Source organism: Trichechus manatus, unplaced genomic scaffold, assembly GCF_000243295.1.
Source record: "Trichechus manatus latirostris isolate Lorelei unplaced genomic scaffold, TriManLat1.0 scaffold00163, whole genome shotgun sequence".
NCBI lineage: Eukaryota > Metazoa > Chordata > Mammalia > Sirenia > Trichechidae > Trichechus > Trichechus manatus.
The window spans coordinates 1,330,006-1,348,220 of NW_004444099.1; the positions used below are offsets into that span (position 1 = coordinate 1,330,006).

Here is an 18,215-nt window from a genome sequence, read left to right on the forward strand (position 1 = left end):
TGCTCCTTAGAAGTGAGAATAGAGAGACTCCCGCTTGCTTATTTTGGACACATCATCAGGAAACACCAATCTCTAGAAAAAGACATCATGTTTGGCAAGTAGAGGGTCAGCGAAATGAAGGAAACCCTCAGTGAGATGGATTGACCCAGGAGCCACAACAATGGACTCAAACATACCAACGATCATAAAGATGACACAGGACCGAACGACGTTTCCTTCTGTTATGCGGAAGTTGCCAGGAGCCAGGGCCAACTCGACAGCAACTAACAACACCAGCAGTAGCAGCAGGTGTATTCGGAGTGAAAAACAATAACACCTGGCATCTGTACAGCGCTGTAGACTTTCAAAGTGCTTCCACATCCATTCTCTAATTTTATTCTCACCATAAGCGAGCAGATCAGGAAGGCAGGAATTATTCACTCCATCTGATAAAGAAAGTGAGGCCCAGACAGCTTGATGGCTAACTAAAGATACTGCTGAAATTGGAGGAGTCTTTCGATATAACGATTCCAGCCCCCTAATTTTATGGATGGGGGGCAGCGTGGTTCAGGACTCTTGCCTTCCATGCAGGAGACATGGGTCCAATTTCCAGCCAGTGCACCTCATGCACAGCCACCACCTGTCTGTCAGTGGAGGCTTGCATGTTGCTGTGATACTGAACAGGTTTCAGCAGAGCTTCCAGACTAAGACAGACTAGGAAGAAAGGCCTGGTGATCTACTTTTTGAAAAATCAGCCAAAGAAAACCTTACGGATCACAACCGTCCAATCCCATTGTGCACAGGGTCACCCTGAGTTAGGGACCAATTCAATGGCAGCTGACAACAACAATCTTATAGATGAGAAAACTGAGTCCCAAGGGCCCACAAGAGCCGTTGCTTTAAGTGGAGAGTGCCGTAAAACTCACTGCTTAGCAGAACACTGTCCAACAGAAATATAAGGCAAACCACACACGTATTTTTGAATTTTCTAGTAGCCATATTTAAAAGAGTACATGAAACCAGTAAAATTAATGTCGATACCATATTTTACGTAACCTAATATATTCAAAATGTTTTTCTAACACGTAATCAATATTTTTTTTTTAATTTTAATGAAATATTTTATATATTTTTTGTCAAAGTCTTCAAATTCTGTGTGTATTTTACACTTCACAGTACATCTCAAATTAGACTCACTACATGTCAAGTGCTCAGTAGTCACATGTGGCTGGTGGCTACTGAGCTCGCCAGCACAGCTCTAGCATTTCAGACACATCCCCATTAAGGGAGCCTTGGGCGGATGGTTTCTACCAGAAGGCCACTGTATGTCCTAGAATGAGCCCTGCACTGCAGTCTGAAGCCAGACCTGGTCCTGCATGCATGGCGACCGCTCACTGGTGTCAGCCAGTCCTGTGTCCACATCCTGGCACTACTGCTTTCTGGCCATGGGACCAAGACCACGACAAGTTCACTTGCTGAGTCTTGCTTGCCCAATATATAAGACGCAGAAAAAATACCTCCATCCAGGCTTGCTGGAAGACCAAACTAAATCAGGCACATGACAGCATTTTGTAAATGCAACACAACTTTGCAAAATGTGAGGTGATGTCTTTATTACAATAGTGGTCTGGGTCTCCCTCTCCACTCACCCTACCCACCCAGAAAGGGTCCTGGAAGGCACCAGGAGACATCAGAGAAATGAGGTCAGGTTGAATAACATGGCCGAAGGCAAACCCCACATATTAATCAACCAGTGAAATCAACAGCTGCTTATAATATTGGCCAGGCGGAGGCTGGGAGAGAACACTGAACAGCCTCTAGGAGTGGGCACTACAGGGTGGAGAGCAGGGGTCTACTTCCGTTTTAAGCACTGTCCTCCTTTTAAGTGCAAACAAGTATGGGAGGTGGGGAAGACAGTGAATGGAGGGCAGGGTGCGATTTGAAAAACAACAGGGAAATTTCTAACACCTCACTATGAGTAACTTTATTGGGCCCATTTCCTTCCCAGGTGGGGAGGGGTTGGTCAACACTGAGCAGCTAGGGAGATAAGGAAGCTCAAGACAGTGTGCTGGTGTTGGGCAGGAACAAGAAGTGGGAGTCAAGGAACCTGGAGACTCCTGAGCCCAGCTCTGTCCTCCTCAGCCAGCTCTTTCACTCCCTGGATCTCAGTTTCCCTAAACTGCAGAATGAGGGAGCTGGGAGTGGTATGGTTTCTAAGTCGGGGGCCCCAGCTGTATCTATGGCCCAATCACTTATGAGCTATGTGGTTGTTTGCAAGTCACTTCAGCACTTAGGAAGCCTCAGTTTCCTCATTTCTAAATGGAGATGATGATGTCTCCCTCCCTTGAGGTGGTTAAAAGCAGGGACTCTCCCAGCAATAGCCCTCCTGGGTATATGCTCTACTGCTTACTACCTGAGCCTCAGGGTCCTCATCCAGAAATGGAGATTATAGGAGTACCTTCCTCATGGGGGCATTGTGGGGGTTAAAGGAGATAATGCTCATGGTGCCTTTCACACAGTACTTGGCAATAAATGTGACAGACATTACATGTTGGCTTCCATTAGTATTATTACCACTAATTATTTAATGAGACCTATGTTAAGAAAAAGACAGGAACCTAGTAGGTATAAAATACCTCACTTCCCTCTCAAGTACCCCTCAAGGTCTTATTGGTCTGTGAGCCTGTAATCAGGCACAGAATCAAGATGACGGCCAGCCGACATGTTCTGCCTCACACAGGGCCACTCAGCTTGGCTTCTCGGTTCGCAAACGGCAGGGCTGCAGACTTCACATTTCAGTTTTCCCTGCCCCAGTGGTATAGGCATCCTCTCCTTTTACAGAAGAGTGTCTAAGAGGCTGCCGGCTGGAGTTTTCTCTGAACAGAGTGGGGCATGTTCAGGAGACTGATAAGCCTGCCCAGGTCAGGTCCACCCAGGAAGAGAGACGGTGTGCGCTAAAGCACGGGCGTGTGTTTTAATTCCCAGAAAAGTTTAACAGAGCATCAAGGGTCACAGAGAGTCATCATACGCCTTTCTGGGCATCTACCACCCCCCTAATCAGAACTGTGCAAATGTTTCGGAGCTGGCGCTGCTCACGAGGAGAGCTGTCAACTTAACTCAGTAATACTTTGCAACAAGGGCTCTGTCTGATAAGGCAAATGGGGAAATGGGCTAATTTTAAACCAAGCTGAAATGCTGTAATATGAATGCGAATGGAGAAAAGAAGCAGTCTCTTTAAAAATTACCTATCAAATTTTTTTAAAGGTTTGACTGTAGCAAGGGTTAGCATGGGACAACAGGAACTCACACATATTTCCCGTGGGGTGGAAACTGGAGTGACCTCAAGAGGACAGCCATTCGGCCAAATCTTCTAAATGGGAAGAAACACATACCCCGCCACTAGCAATTCCAGCCAGAGGCACACAGCCTACAGCCTAAACAAACTCTTCCATGTGTGCTGAAGAAGTGCCCGAGAAGGTTCCCTGCCATGTCATTCAGCATTTGAAAAATAAGACACCCAAATATCCATCAAAAGAAGAATAGATAAATTAATTGTGGTGTATTTACACACTGAAAGAGTACATAGATGTTTAAAGCAATGAACTAGAGCTACATAGATAAACATGGAAAAATCTCAGAAACATAATGGTGAACTAAAAATGCAAGTCGCAGAAGGATACATATTGTATGACATCATTTGTAAAAGTTTAAAACCATATAAAGCAATACCATCTATTATTTGAATGCGTACAGTATAGCACCATTTATAAAAGTTTAAAACCATATGAAGCAATATTGTGTTTTCTTTATAGACATTTGCATATGTAATAAAAGTATAAAAACATGCACAGAAATGATAAAAAACCAAATTCAGAACAGGGGTCACTTCTTTTGGGAGAGGAAGCAAATGAGATTGTGTTTGTAATGCTTTATTTCTCAAGCTGAGTGATGGATACACAGGGGTTTGTTATGTCAACCTCAACATTTTTATGTACTTAAAATATTTCATAATAAAAACAAATTGTGGGGAAGAGAATTACAATTAAAATTCACGTTCCAAGGTAAACCATTAAAATCAACAAAAACAGATTTTTTTTTCTCCTAAAGGAAAGAAAGATGGGCTTCCAGTCCCTGTGAATGGAATCTCTAGTTTCTAAGTATACTATCCCCATTTGCACTGTGCTACCAGAAATCAACATTATTTTTAGCAGTAAAAGCCTATCAATCAATTAAAATTTTTACCTATTTTTCTTTAAGATCAGATACAATGAACACAGCCCAGTGTACACTACTAAGTGGCTTCACAAGATCCTGCTGTTAAAGTTGGTTAGCCTGTCCTCCTACCCCAACTAGAGTAACCTCCATGTCCTCCTCCCCAGGTCTGGGAGTGGGGAGAGCGGGCAGCCTCCAAACCACTTAACAGGCCAACATCTAGATCCCAGTCCTTATCCAGCAGTTCCTAGGATTTCCTACCCAAGGTTTGACACCCCCCCTTACATGCTCTCATAGCATTTTAGGCTTTGCACTTATCACAGAGAGCAAATAATTACTTATGCTCCATGAGAACAGGGGTCAGTCCTGCCGGGTTTAGAGCTGCTGCCCAGCCCTAGCACAGTAGCCTGCACATAATAAAGAACTCAGCAGACACTTTTGAAGAAATGAGTGCGTGTCCGTGAGCGGATTTGATTTAAAGGTCCTCAAATCGACAAAGCAGGTGTCAGCAGTCTGGCCAGGACTGCTTCGAGGCTGCAGAGGTGCCCGGCCCCCTCTCCACCCAGTCTCCCCAGGACCTCCTCAGGCGTGCTCAGAGCTGACTCCACCGACTAGTTCTGTCAGCCAGGAATCCCTGCTATAGACACACACGGAGACAGCACCTGTCACGTCCAATCAGTCTTTTGGGGGGAAGCTGCCAGGGCCTTCTCCGGAGAACAGCGGGAGCGTGGGAGGACAGTGCAGCCCGGCCAGATGTGAAAGCCCCTCATACCCACGGCTTTCCCAGTTTACTCCCTCACAACATTCCCAAATTATCAAACCAAATGGAGCGATGTGCCTAGCTGAACCAAAGGTTCAGGCAGGAGAGGGCGTTTATGAAATAAAGCTTCATCAAGGAGAGGTGAATCTGGATATTCTCCCAACACCAGATGGAAAGAAAAGCAGGTACGAGACATTTTCTAAATCTCATCTCTCACATCCCTGAGCAATAAGGAGCGTTTTTTATGTTTGCTTCTGTGGCTGGGACACCCGGGCTCAGAGGAATCGGACCTGGGGGTGGCCTTTAATTGCTAAGCATACCCTCCCCTGTCATCCTGGACCAGCACTCCAGGACCCCTGGGTTCAGCCATTTGACAAATCACACCTGCTTGTTCACCAGCCTAATGAAGGTTACTGGTAGTTGTAGGGACCAACAGCTGTCTGCTTACCACCTGGCAGCCTAGAGGAAAGGAAGTCGAGTCTTTCTTTAGAGGCCAACTTCTGACCTTCCTGGACCCATCTCCCTTCCCTAAACAAACAGCGCACTATGCAATCCCTCACCCTCCTCCAGGCTCCTGATGGCCGAGCCCAGTGGAAGAAGCTGATGAGAGAAGAGGCATGTTAAAAGTAACTTTGGGGCCAAAGGACACTGCCTCCAGCTGCAGAATTAGATGTCTGGAATCCTGATAAATGAATCTTTCACAAGCACACACACGTCTTCCTTTCCTCCTAAAAGCACTAGAAGAGTGAAAGGAAAATATATGTTCTGTGCTTAGTCCAGCCTAATGCACCCATTCGCCGATACTACAGAGAGGCAGTTTGGAAAATGGGTCTGCAAGCCGGGAATACGGCCACTTGAACTGTTTCAACCCTGGATACATTTTATGATGCTGAATTATTGACGTGCCTCACAGGCAACAGGGAGAGAAATGACTCCCTTTGTATCCCAGTAATTCCGAAAACCTTCCCCCTTCCAATCTCCCCACCAGAGGGCACAGGTAGCGAGTGGAGTGGGCAATGCCAGGTCTGTCTCAGCGACCTGCTGCTTCCAGGGGGCTGCCTAAGGCTGGAGGGCTGAATCATCATGGCTGCCTAAGCTGGCCACCCTCACTGGGTCTCTGTGGTGTTGTAGGCGGGTCCCTGTCCTCGCAGGATGCACAGGGCTTAGAGCTCTGCATTCTCACCCAGCCTTTCCCATGGTGAGTGGTGAGTGGGAAGGGCTGGTCTCTAACAAGTGCTGAGCCCTTTGAGAGCAAGTGCAGCGCGCCAGCATCTGCCACGCAGGGGTGGGGACAGCTGACCAGGTCATGACAAAAAGCTCCTGCTAGGTGCTCAAGAGGCTCGGGAAGCTTCCTGGAGACCACACCCAGGGACAGCAGTGCTCCACAGCCCATCATGCAGGCTGAGGTGATCCCCCGCAGGAATTCTCACTTCCTCCCTAGAAAGCAGCATAAGTAGACCCTGGTGAGGGGCAAGAAAGCCATCTTGTTTTTAAGAACCTCCTTTTCTTAAATAATTTTATCTGGCCAAAGTTTTGGCCTCAGACTCTCTTCCAGCAAGGTTCTGAGGCCCAGAAGGGGAGGCAATGCCAGAATCACAACCTCAGAGCAAGGAGAGATCTAAGGATCAAGTGACTCAGAAATCACAAGATACCTACAGATGCCTGGTAGATAGAATAAATATATGAAACAGGCCACCTGCAGGGAGTGGAGGGGTCTTGGGCTACACTAGACACTGTGTGCCTGATGACACAGATCCACTGAGTACAATTCAAGCCTCAACCCCTGGAGGCCAGCACCAGTGAGGGGCCAGATGTCACACAGGTGGTGGTGGATACAGATGGTAGATGTTTCCAAGGTCAGCCCCGCCCCCACTCCAGAGGTCTGATGTCTTGAGCTACAGAGAGCATAGGGTGCAGGTGGAGGGCCAGGAGGAGGCCTGTTCTGGGCAGGCCCCGAAATACTGGGAGGACTCCCTCTCCACTCCACACCTTAATCCTCCCCCTATCCTTAAACGAAATTAACCAATGCACAGCATCACTGAAGAAAACTTGTGAAATGCAAGTTTTGGCACGCGTTGTGGCCTGAGCTCAGTGGCCGGAAGGAAGCTCCAGGATGCTCCACAGGGTGCTCCATGCAAGCAAGCGTGAGTCCCACAGGTTGACAACCCCAGAGTCGCTGTGGCTTAAAGCAGTGAGGACCTTGGAGAGCAGCGAACCAGAGAAGGCAGGTGACACATGGAAATCCCACAGCTGATTCCCAGGCCTGTCTCCTGAGCACTCCATTCAGTCCCCACCCAGCATAGCTCCAAGGCAGCCCCCAGGGACTTTGTCTCTCAGCACCTCCCCCTCAGCTGACTGCCAGAAGGAGCCCTGGTCAAGTTCTCTGTGGAGGGAGGCGGGAGGTCCCCGCCCAGGCACTGCCCGTAAATCGCTGGGTGACCTTGATGAGGTCACTGTCTTCGGGCCGCCCATTTCCTATTGTGTCACACCAGGGAGTCTTAGGTGTCTGCAAGGAGGGCAGACCATCCGGTGGCCTACAGGGCAGAAAATCAAGGCCTGTTGCTTCTGCCTCCCACCTGTAGGTAGCACCCCTTTGGTTGAAAACACCTAAGTCAGGCTGACTTTGTCCAACCACCCCAGCTTACCCAGCAGTAACGTCACCTATGTGGAGTGTGGGTGGGCCAGGTGACTGTGACAGGCCTGGAGCTGATAAACCGGGTCTTTCCCTACAGCCTAGATTGTTTCCTGAAAACAAGGTAGCAAAACCGGCAGAAAGGAGAGCTACACCTTTAAGACCTGCCAATGGGAAATATTTTATGCTCTATAGATGTCAAAGGCGCCAACGCCCAACTAAGGGTAGGAAGATGCGTTCATGTGCAAGCACACACATGTCACCAACATACATGTCAAGGCCTACATCCCACTCAAATGACCAGAGTCTCTAACTGGAGCTCCCAGAGCTTGCTGAAAGTCTGGCTTAAGAGAGTGGTCACATAGAGGAATAAAAAATTCCATTCAGACATACAGCTCCAGACCTGAGGCCTATGAGCAAAGTTTTCTGTGGCCTCCGTGCCGCCCCCCCCCCCCCCCCCCCCCGTTCCGGGAAGCCAGGCCGGTCACCCAGTCCTCGACTAAGTGAGCGGCTGCAACACCTGGAATAGCCCAGGTGACAGCTTTTCCAGGGCACCCGGCGCCCTCCGTCGGGAATCCCAAATATGGGATGCCTGGCCTCCAGCCGGCACCCCCGCCTGCTGCTCCTTCATCTCCCCAACATCTCGAAGATCACACCTCTGCCCACGACTCTCGGACACTTCCAAACAGGCCCTGCGGGCAGGCCCGCTGGTCCCCATGCAGCCAGCCAACTCCCTGCATGGCCCCGGGCCCATCTGACATCCACAGTCCGTTTCAAGGGCACTGCAGCAAGTAGCCCAGTCTCAGGCTCCCCGCTTCACACACACACACACATACACACACCCACATACACTGAAAAGGCCGGGGAGAATCTAAGGGCGAAATCTTTCCCCATCGCCCTGCAGTCCAACCACAAGCAGGCCTGGGGGAGGCTGGGAGCGGGAGGATGGAGGCGGCGGCGCGCGGATGCCGGAATGCAACGCTGCGGCCAGAGCGCCCGGCGGCGGCAGCGAGGCGGGGGCGCACCTTTTTGATTTGGTCATCCTTCAGCTCCGTGAAGTAATAGGCCAGGAGCTGCGCGGCGATCATTTTCACGGTCGGAGCGCGGGGCCAGCCTTCGTCCTCCGCAACCTGGGCGAGCAGTGGTCCTCAGGCGGCTGCGGGGCGGCTCCTCCTCCTCCTCCCGTGACTCCTCCCCCACGGCTCGGGGCGAGGCGGCACCTCCGCGCGCTCCCTGTCTCCGCGCTCCCGTTCCCGGGCGGGTGTTAGTCGCGAGCCGGCCCACCTCCTCCGCGCCCATTGGCTGCCGCGCGCTACTGCAGCGCGGGGCGGTGGCGTTCGAGCCGGGGAAGGGGGCGCCGTGGCTGCTCCCTCCCGCGCCGGAAAGGGGGCGGGCGACGCTGCGAAATCCCCCAAAGTCGGGCATCACCCTGCACGTCCCCCACGTAGGGAGCCGGTGCCGGGGCGAAGAGGGGGAAGGCCAGGAGATTCTCGCCGGCGCGCATCGTCACGCACGGTGGCCCTGTACGCCCGGGCGGGCGGGGCTCAGGCAGGGGAAGTGCGGGGAGCGGCACCGCCCGGCTCGTCCGGGACGAGAGTGGGGCCCGGCCGGGGAGGGTCTGCAGCGGACCGGGGGACAGGCTGGAGGGGGCTGTCCTCTTCCTCTGAGATTAGAGCTCACGCCTGGGAGTTCCGGATGGGGACACGCCGGGGGATGGGGTGGGCTGCAGAAATGGGCGTGGAAAGTGAGCAAGGGCTGCGCCGGCGGAAGCGGCAGCCGGGAGACAATGCCGTCCTCGGACCCGGCTTCCCTGCTTTCGCGGGTCCAGGCGCTCAGCGGGTTGCTCGCGGGCGGTGCATCCTTCCCACTTCACCCAGCGCAGCTGCTGGGCCCCTGGCCCACTCAGCCTATCTCCGACTGGAGAATTGTATTGCTAAAGCAAGTGTGACGCCCTTTAGGGCCAGCCCGCAAGTCACCGACTTCTGCAGCTCTCCCGGAGGGCCCACGCCCGGCGAGCATGTCTTGGCGCTCAGGCCCTGGCCTCCTCCATCCCCGGAGTCTCTTCCTCCTGTTGGAAGCCTTTGGTATCTGGGGTGACCGTTCAGGCACCCACTCCCCAGGTGTCATCTTTTTTATAGAGCCACTTGGTGCACAGGAAGTTTGCTGGGGTGGGAAAGATACCTAGAAAACTAGTCAGCTTCAAAAGCGGGGAACGCGGAATCAGAGATGTTCATGCAACTACTAGAAGTGATAACAACGGTAGCGTTCTCGGGTAAATTCTTCTGTGTGCTGGACACTACCTGGAGCTTTACTGCCTTGCAAGATACCAGGTAAGGAAATTGAGACTCAGTTATACAGCCAGGAGGTCACAGATCCACGATGAGACCTTGGGTCTGTGTATCTTCAAAGCTGGTCCTCACCCCTAGGGTTTGCTGTCCTCCCCTTTGTACCCTGCTCCCTACCTAACTAGGCCACGTTCCTGGGCCCCATTTGCCCCATGAAGATGGCGGATCGTAGACCTCTGCTAATAGGCTGGTCTGGTCCCTGGGATGAAGAATTGACTACGCCATGTGGTCCCCTGAGATGGCCAGAGTACACAACCCCCCACCTCTACCCCAGCCCTGAATCCTGAGAACACCTGGCCAGTCCTTCCAAAGGTATGGTGGAATCCAGAGGGAGATGGCTTGCATTCCAGGACAGCCCTCAGTAGTCCAGGGGCCTGACGGTTGCCAACACCACCTGAAAAGGAGCAGCTCAGATGATTGAAGCCAGAGCTCTGCTCCAGAGCACAGCCCCCACTCCCTGACCTTACAGCTGTGGCATCCTGAGTCACCTCTCTGAGTAAGTTTCCTCAACTGTAAGATGGAAATACTAATGCCCATCCCCCCTGGTTGTTAGAAAATACTGTAAATAAAATATGTACATATATGCTTAAGAAATGGTGGGTATTATCGTAGGATTGACTGTGAAGCTGATGAGGTTTGAATTTCAGGGTCTCTTACTTGCTTTTGCCCCTTTCTAGGCCCTAGCAACTTTATATTTGTAATTTTGAAGTAGGGGCAGTGGTGGCTTAGTGGTAGAATTCTGGCCTTCCTTGTGGGAGACCCTGGTTCAATTCCCGGCCAGTGCACCTCATGCGCAGCCACCACCCATGTATCAGTGGAGGCTTGCCTGTTGCTATGATGCTGAACAGGTTTGACTGGAGCTTCCACACTAAGAGAAACTAGGAAGAAAGGCCTGGTGATCTACTTCTGAAAATCAGCCAGTGAAAGCCCTGTGGATCACAATGATCCAATCTGCAGCCGATTAGGGGGATGACACAGGACCAGACAGCATTTCATACCCTTGTGCGTGAGGTCGCCATGAGTCAAGGGCTGACTTGACAGCAGCTAACAACAATTTTGAATTCTTTTCTAGAGAAGCCCCACAAAAGCTGGATCTGCCGCTGGATACTACTAGTATAAACCAGGAACAGAGAGGTTTTCTGGCACCCATCAGGCACCCGTCAAGAACTTCCGCTTTCTATAAGGCCATAGATAGTAAAATTAGGTGAAGGAGAGCAAGATGGTTGTTCTCAAATCCCATTTGATTTGAGTCCTGCAAATGTGATTTCCAAACTCAAAAGGCTGGAAGCTCCTTGGGGATCAAGGACCGGGTTTTGCTCATTGCTCTGTCTCCCCCACCTAGGAAAGGTCTGGCACATGGCAGGTAGAATGAGCATGATTAGGGTATGCCCTTAGCCCAGACCCAGCCGGCACCATCACCCGTTCCCCCGTTACAACTGAAATCTCTTATCAGAGCGGGAGCCAGGGAGAAGCGTGGCCCGGTTACCCTGAGCTGTACCGTCTGCAGGCAGGAAGACTGTCTCTGCTATCACTCCCTTGGCCTTTGAGACAACAGCTGCTTCTCAAGGTGACTCCTTCCTCCTCACACCTGAATGCAGTCAGGCCCCAAGGTTTCCTCCCAACTCCCAGTCCTCATCACTCCATGCCAGAAATATTACAAGAGTCTTCTAGCCGCCCTCCCTGGATCCTGGCTTCCTGCCATCCAAGCCATTCTGAGCACCCGGCCACATTAATCCTGCTAAAAAGCAGCCTAATCGCATCATGGCTCTGCCCCAACTCTTTTGATGGCCCCCTCTTCCTGATGGAGCCAATTTTAAACTTCTCTTCTTGGTTTCTGAGCTTTCTGTAACCTGACGCCGCTCTTGCCCACTTATCTCTTCCTCCCACCCTTGGCCACAGGGAGGCCAGTTCCCTACTGTCTGCGGCCCCCACCACGTCCTTCCATTGGAGCCTCTGCTCATATTTCCTTGCTTGCCCTGCCTTCTCCTCTCACTTCTGCCTGATCAATTACTCCTCCTTCACCAAAGGCCCAGCTCACCCACCTTCCCCATAAGCCTTCCCCAACCACGGCTACTTAACCTAGTCTCTCAGACATCTGCACTTCCACAGGGCAAACTCAGACTGCGCTCACAGTCCATCTAGATCTAGACCAATCCTCTTCTTCATAGACGAGGAACCTAAGACCCAGCAGGTGGGCCATGGTGCCCAGGTCAGGTTGAGGTCGAGTCTGGAGCTGGGACTCAAACCTAGTTCTGATGCCCAGCCAGCACTCTGCCCATTCTTCCCTACCACCTCACTGCAGCCGGGGCCTCAAGTAACACTGAGTCGTGCCAGCCTGCCTGATACTGCTTACTGTCTTCTGGGGGGACTGGTCTTATCTGCTTCCTGAGGCCAGAGCCCATGCTGTGCTTCTGTGTCCCGTTCTGGACTCAGAGCTGAGACTGTGTCCCCTCTTTATACTGTTTATCACCTTAGGCATTTTTTAGTTTTTCTGCCTCGTTTTGCTGCCACATAGCTCTGAAAAAACAAACCTGTTGCCATTGAGTCAATTCCAACTCATGGCAACCCCATGTGTGCCAGAGTAGAACTGTGATCCACAGAGTTTTCAATGGCTGTAATCTAATAGAAGCAGACCGCCAGGCTTTTCTTTCAGGGCACCACTGGGTGGATTCAAACCGCCAACCTTGCTGTCAGTAGCCAAGCGCAAACTGTATGTGTCATCCAGGGCCCTCACGTAGGCTGTTAGACCCCCGCTAAGTTCCCTGCTGATAACTCCCTGGACCAGAAAGAACAGCAAAGATCTCCACCATTGGGAGCCCTTACTTCCACAGGTCTCTTTCCCGCCCCCTCCACATGAGGAAGGATTTTCCTGAAATCCTCTGGATTTCTGTCTGTTCACTTACTGTGGTTCCTGTTGTGCAGGTTGGGGCAGGGGTCACATGGCATCCAGGCTCCCACCCCATGAAACATGCCTGCCTATAAGAGAACACAGGCTGCAGCTGAGTCAGGATGTTGTGATTAACATCTGACCCAAGACACTGGGAATGTTACTAGGAATGTTACTCCAGAAATGATCACCAATAGATCAAAGCTGTCCTCCCAGTAGAGGGGAGCATGCTCCTAACAGCAATAATGTTTACATAATGCTTGACAGTTTACGGAGAGCTTTCTGATTTATCGCCTCATTTCTCCTGATAACAGCCCAGTGAGGTTAGGAGGGCAAATACCACTGTTATCCCCACTTAATCAATCAATGAGGACGTGGAGGTTATACAGCTTGCTTTAAGTCCTCAAAAAGAAAGAAAAGAAAAAATTAAGTCGAGTGCCCAAGCCACTGCAACATTTTACAATGGTGATGCAGCTGTCATATACAGCCCATACCAAAGAGAAGCGCCGGGAAGGGATACTAACCCAGCGTTGCTACTCACTAGATCAGTGGTCTTCATCCTGGCTGCACAAAAAAAATTACTTGGAGAGCTTTAAAAAATGCAGACCTAGGCCCCTCCCCAGAGGTGATGACTGAGTCGATCCTGGGGTGCAGTCTGTTGTTAGTTGCCGTCAAGTCGATTCCCACTCATGGTGACCCCATGTGTGCAGAGTAGAACTGCTCCATAGGGTTTTCAAGGCTGTGATCTTTCAGAAGCTGATCTCCAGCCTTGTCTTCCAAGGTACCTCTGGGTGGTTTGATCCATTAACCTTTTGGCTAGCAGTCAAGCGCTTAACTGTTTGCACCCCCCAGGAGACTCCATCTAAACATCTTTTTTTTTTTTTTAAGTTCCCTAGGTGAGTCTCAGGTGCTGCCAGGAATAAGAACCACTGATTTAGACCCTGGCTTTCCATGGGAACGTCTAAAGGAGACTTCTGAAATGAATCGACTGGTAATATATTTCTTTTTAATTGTACTTTAGGTGAAGGTTTACAGAACAAATGTTTTCTCATTAAACAGTCAGTATACATATTGTTTTATGGCATTGCTTAACAACCCCACGACATGCCAACACGCTCCCTTCTCGGCCTTGGAGGACCTTTTTTTTTGGTGAAAATATACATAGCCAAAGATACACCATTTCAAAAACTTCTACATGTACAATTCAATGACGTCGATTACGTTCTTGCAGTTGTGCTGCTATTTTCACTTTAGATGAAGGTTTACAGAACAGAATAGTTTCTCATTAAACAGTTCGTACACATGTTGCCCTATGACAATGGTTAACAACCCCACGACATGTCAACACTGTCCTTACTCAACCTTGGGTTCCCTATTACCAGCTTTGCTATCCCCTTCTGCCATCTAGTCCTTGTCCCTGGACTGCTGTGCCTCATTAGTCCCGTTTTGTTTTATGGGGCTGTCCAATCCCTGGCTGAACGGTGAACCTTGGGAGTGACTTCGCCACTGAGCTAAAAGGGTGCCATACTCTCGGGGTTTCTCCTAGACTGGTAATATTTTTAGCAGCCTCTCTTGGACAATGCTGAGGGTGGCTTCCACAGGGTGTTGGTGGCTCTGTAGGTCAGGAGCACACCGGGATGACAGTTAGTTGTGACTTTCTCTCTCACAGGCTTTGCAGACAGTTCTGGGCCAGCCTTCCGCGGGAAGGCCCTGGCTACACAGCGCCAAGAGTGGCTGGAGTTATAAAATCCCACGCTCAGGCCATCTTTCTTCCTCTTTCATTTGTCCAAAGTTCTGCCTTCCAGCAACATAAAAACAGAAGTTGTAAACTGGCAACCTCTCGGCTAAAACATGGTCTAGATGGTATCTTATCTGGCCCACCTGTGTTTTATTAGTATGGGCTCACATTTAAAAATTAGGGGATTTCACTTTAAAATCCAAGTGTCTTACATCAAAGCCCTGGCCACACAGGGCCCACATTACTGCATAGCAAAAACTACCTAGAGCTGGGCAGTCACTGCCCCTTTTGGACTTGCTCGAGTGTTCTCCTTTGCCTCAGGCCCACCCAGCCCACCGACTCCATTGATGACAGTGCAGACTGGCTCCTGTAGGCATTTCACTGTTCAACTCCTATGATTAGAGTTTACAGGCAGAAGGCCTCAGGTATTGGGTGAGACAAGAGAGGCACACAGAATGCAAGATTTAAATCTTGGCCCCCAATTTTGCACCCTAGGTGTCTCTTGCCTCACCCTAGTCTCAGCCCCTTGCTTAACCCTGATCTGTACACCTGGCTCAGAGAGAACCTGATCCCAAGAGAAGCCTTTCTCATCTTCTTTCCCAAAGAAGCTTCCACTTCCCTTGGGGGATGGCAGTCCCTCAGGGCTAGAGAAACCTGCAGGGCATGGGAGCCAAGGAAAACCCAGTCACACCCTGTTAGCTCCAGGATATCCCATCCTCATTCCTTTGCCTCTGGCCCTGCCAAGCCTCCTTCACAAAAAGAAGAGCCGCCTGGAGGAAGAAGTGTTAACTAGACTGCTAAGGCCTGCCCCAGGCTTCAGACCTGCTCTTTATCTCAGGCAGGCTTCTTCCCCAAAGGAAGCAGTATCTCATCAGACCAGAACAATCTCAAATCATCCTGCTAGTGTGTTCCTGGGATAGTTCTCTCCAGTGTCCACACACAGCCACCTTCACGGGGCCAACAAGAGGTCCCCAATCCTGCCTGCAAGAATCAGCACCCAGGATATAGAGGGGAATGGCTCACACAGGCCAAGTCAACAGCTAGGAAGGGTTCCTAGGCTGTGGGATTTCCCAGGCCAGCAAATTAAATATACAAACAAACAAAAATTGGGTACTGAGTTTTTATTTTGCTGAGAAAAGATAAATAATTATAATTTCCAGAATCCCTGGATGGCACAAAGGGTTAAGTGCTTAACTACTAACCGAAAGGTGGGCAGTTCCAACCCACCCAGAGGCGCCTCAGCAGACAGGCCTGTCAAACTGATAGCCAAGAAAACCCTATTGAGCAGTTTTACTCTGCACACACGGGGTCACCATGAGTTGGAACTGACAGCAGCTAACAACAACAACAACAGCATCACCAATTATAATTAACGTCACTGGGTAACACAAATGATTTGCACTAGACTGCTAACCTAAAGGTTAGTGGTTCAAACCCACCCAGTGGCACTGCAGAAGAAAGACCTGGTGATCTGCTCCTGTAAAGATTACAGTCAAGAAAACCCTATAAAGTAGTTCTACTCTGTAACACATGGGGTTGCCATATTATCCTTATTTGTGTTATTTTACCCACGTCCAGTAAGACCTCAGTCTCAGATGAGTCCAAAGCCCTGCACTGGGGAGATTTTCCCCTCAGGGACTGAGTCGGGGATTGGTGATTTGTAAAGCATGGCAAGTGGGTCCTGGCTCTGCAGAGTCCCTTTATAGAGGGGCAGTCTCAAACCAAGCAGAGTCCCTGGGTGGTGCAAATAGTTACGTTCTCAACTACTAGCCAAAAGGTTGGCGGTTCAAACCCACTTAGAGGAAGCTCGGAAGAAATGCCTGGCAATCTGCTTCCAAAGGGTCACAGTCATGAAAACTCTGTGGAGTACAATACTACTCTGCAGCACATGGACTTGCCATGAGTCAGAATTAATGACAACTGGGTTGTTGTTTTGTTTTGTTTCCTCAAAGGAAGCAGTGAGGCAAATCCAGATAACCAGAGGCATTGTGAGTGGGGTATGGAAGCAGCTGACTCTCCTGGTGGGGTGTGGTGGGGAGTATCTGGCTTCGATTGATTCCGCTAAGCTGGCTGGCTGAGTATTGCCCTGCTCTCCCTGTCTGCTGTGGGTGCATCCCAATGTGCCCTCCCCAAAGAATCATTCTTGCCAAGATATCCAGCCCCAATCTCACTCCTGAGCTCCAGACCCATATTTCCAACTGCCTATAAGCATCAACTCCTAGTTGTCCTACAGGCATCTGAAATACAGCATGTTTCTCATAAAAGTTATTGTCGTATTAAACTTCTGTTTCTTCTGAATTCCACACCTTGTCATTTATTCACTCAACAAATATTTGTGAAGCAACTAATCTGCCTGAGCACTTTTCTGGACACTGGAGATGTGGTAGTGAACAAGACAGAGTCCCTGCCCACATTCTCAAGGGGAGAGATGGACAGTAAGCAAATTAGCAACTAAATATACGTTAGATCAGATGCTAAGAGGAAAAATAAAGCAGAGTGTAGCCAACACAGCTATGTCCCACAACACCCATTTCCTATTGTCATAATAAACACTACAATGTTTAGCTGAATTCAGGTTCCACAAAATTAAGACTACATTTCCCAGCCTCCCCTGCAGCTAGCTGTGACCATGTGAACACATTCCAAAGAGATGGAAGTGAGTGTCTCATGACAGCTTCCAGGAGCCTTCCTTAAGAAATAGCTATTGTGCACCTTTCCCCACTTCTTTGTTATTCCTCCTTCCTCCTTCGTGCTGGCTGAAATACAGACATACTGGCTGGAGAGCCAGCAGCCATCCTGGATTATGAGATAACCTTGGGAATGAACAAACCAACAAAATAAAATAGAAGGAGCCTGGATCCCTATCACCAAGGTGCCCCATATCTGCCCCAAACTGACTACTTCCAGATTTCTGAAACTTGAGAGAAAAATAAAATTCCAGTGGATTTACCCAACTGCTATTTGGGGCTTTTGTGTTACTACCAGCCAAATCTAATCCTAACTGATATACAGGTTAAACAAATAGAGGGTAGGGGCATTATTTTAGATAGGATGGAAGGGAAGGCCTCTCTGAGGATTTAACATTTAAGTAGAAACCAGAATAAAGCAAGAGAGTGTGCCAATGTCCAGGAAAGAGAATTCCAGACAAAAACACCTCTCCATTACCCAAGCTAGAAGTCTGGATGTCATCCTTGAACTCTTTCCTCTCTCTCATGCCCAACCTCTAGTTAGTCACCAAACCCTATCAGTTCTACCTGTAAATGTGTCACAAGAACGAACAAACCAAACTCTTGAATCCATCTCTCCTCCCCATTCTTTGTGCTGGAAGCGGCCGTTGTCTATATCAGCTCTTCCTAGACCCAGGCTATAAAACTTGTTTGATCATGAATCCCTATCAGTAAAAATGTTTTGATCAGGTATTTCAATAATATGTACATTTATCTATAACTAGCAAAGCATACTACTGTACTAATACATTATTTACATTAGGAAACATACATAAAACATGTATCCCTTGCATTTCTATATGAATTTTAGAATCAACTTGTCATTTTCTTCGAAGAAGCCAGCTGGGATTTTGATAGAGAGTCACTGAATCTGTAGATCAGTTTGTGAAGGATTGCCATCTTAACAATAGTAAGTCTTCGGATCCATGAATGTCG

At 49.6% G+C, this 18,215-nt stretch overlaps 1 protein-coding gene and 1 long non-coding RNA gene across 3 annotated transcripts in view; one reads left to right on the forward strand and one right to left on the reverse strand.

The window, feature by feature from the left end:
- Nucleotides 1-12,207, reverse strand: part of HK1 (hexokinase 1) — an 83,360-nt gene extending 71,153 nt beyond the window's left edge. Inside the window, exon 1 of one of the 2 annotated variants that reach the window (XM_023740726.1) lies at nt 12,007-12,207. Coding sequence is in view for 1 of the 2 variants with exons in the window: in XM_004386381.2 (XP_004386438.1) it covers nt 8,609-8,671 (63 nt within the window). In the remaining variant the exon portion in view is untranslated. Of the gene's footprint in view, nt 1-8,608; nt 8,763-12,006 lie in introns of those variants that run through there. The other variant, XM_004386381.2, reaches the window with a different exon arrangement.
- Nucleotides 9,066-13,870, forward strand: LOC111822347 (uncharacterized). The gene is made up of 3 exons (XR_002825622.1): nt 9,066-9,913; nt 10,054-10,424; nt 13,704-13,870. It is a non-coding gene; the product is annotated as an uncharacterized LOC111822347 (long non-coding RNA).
- The last annotated feature ends 4,345 nt before the right edge of the window (nt 13,871-18,215 follow it).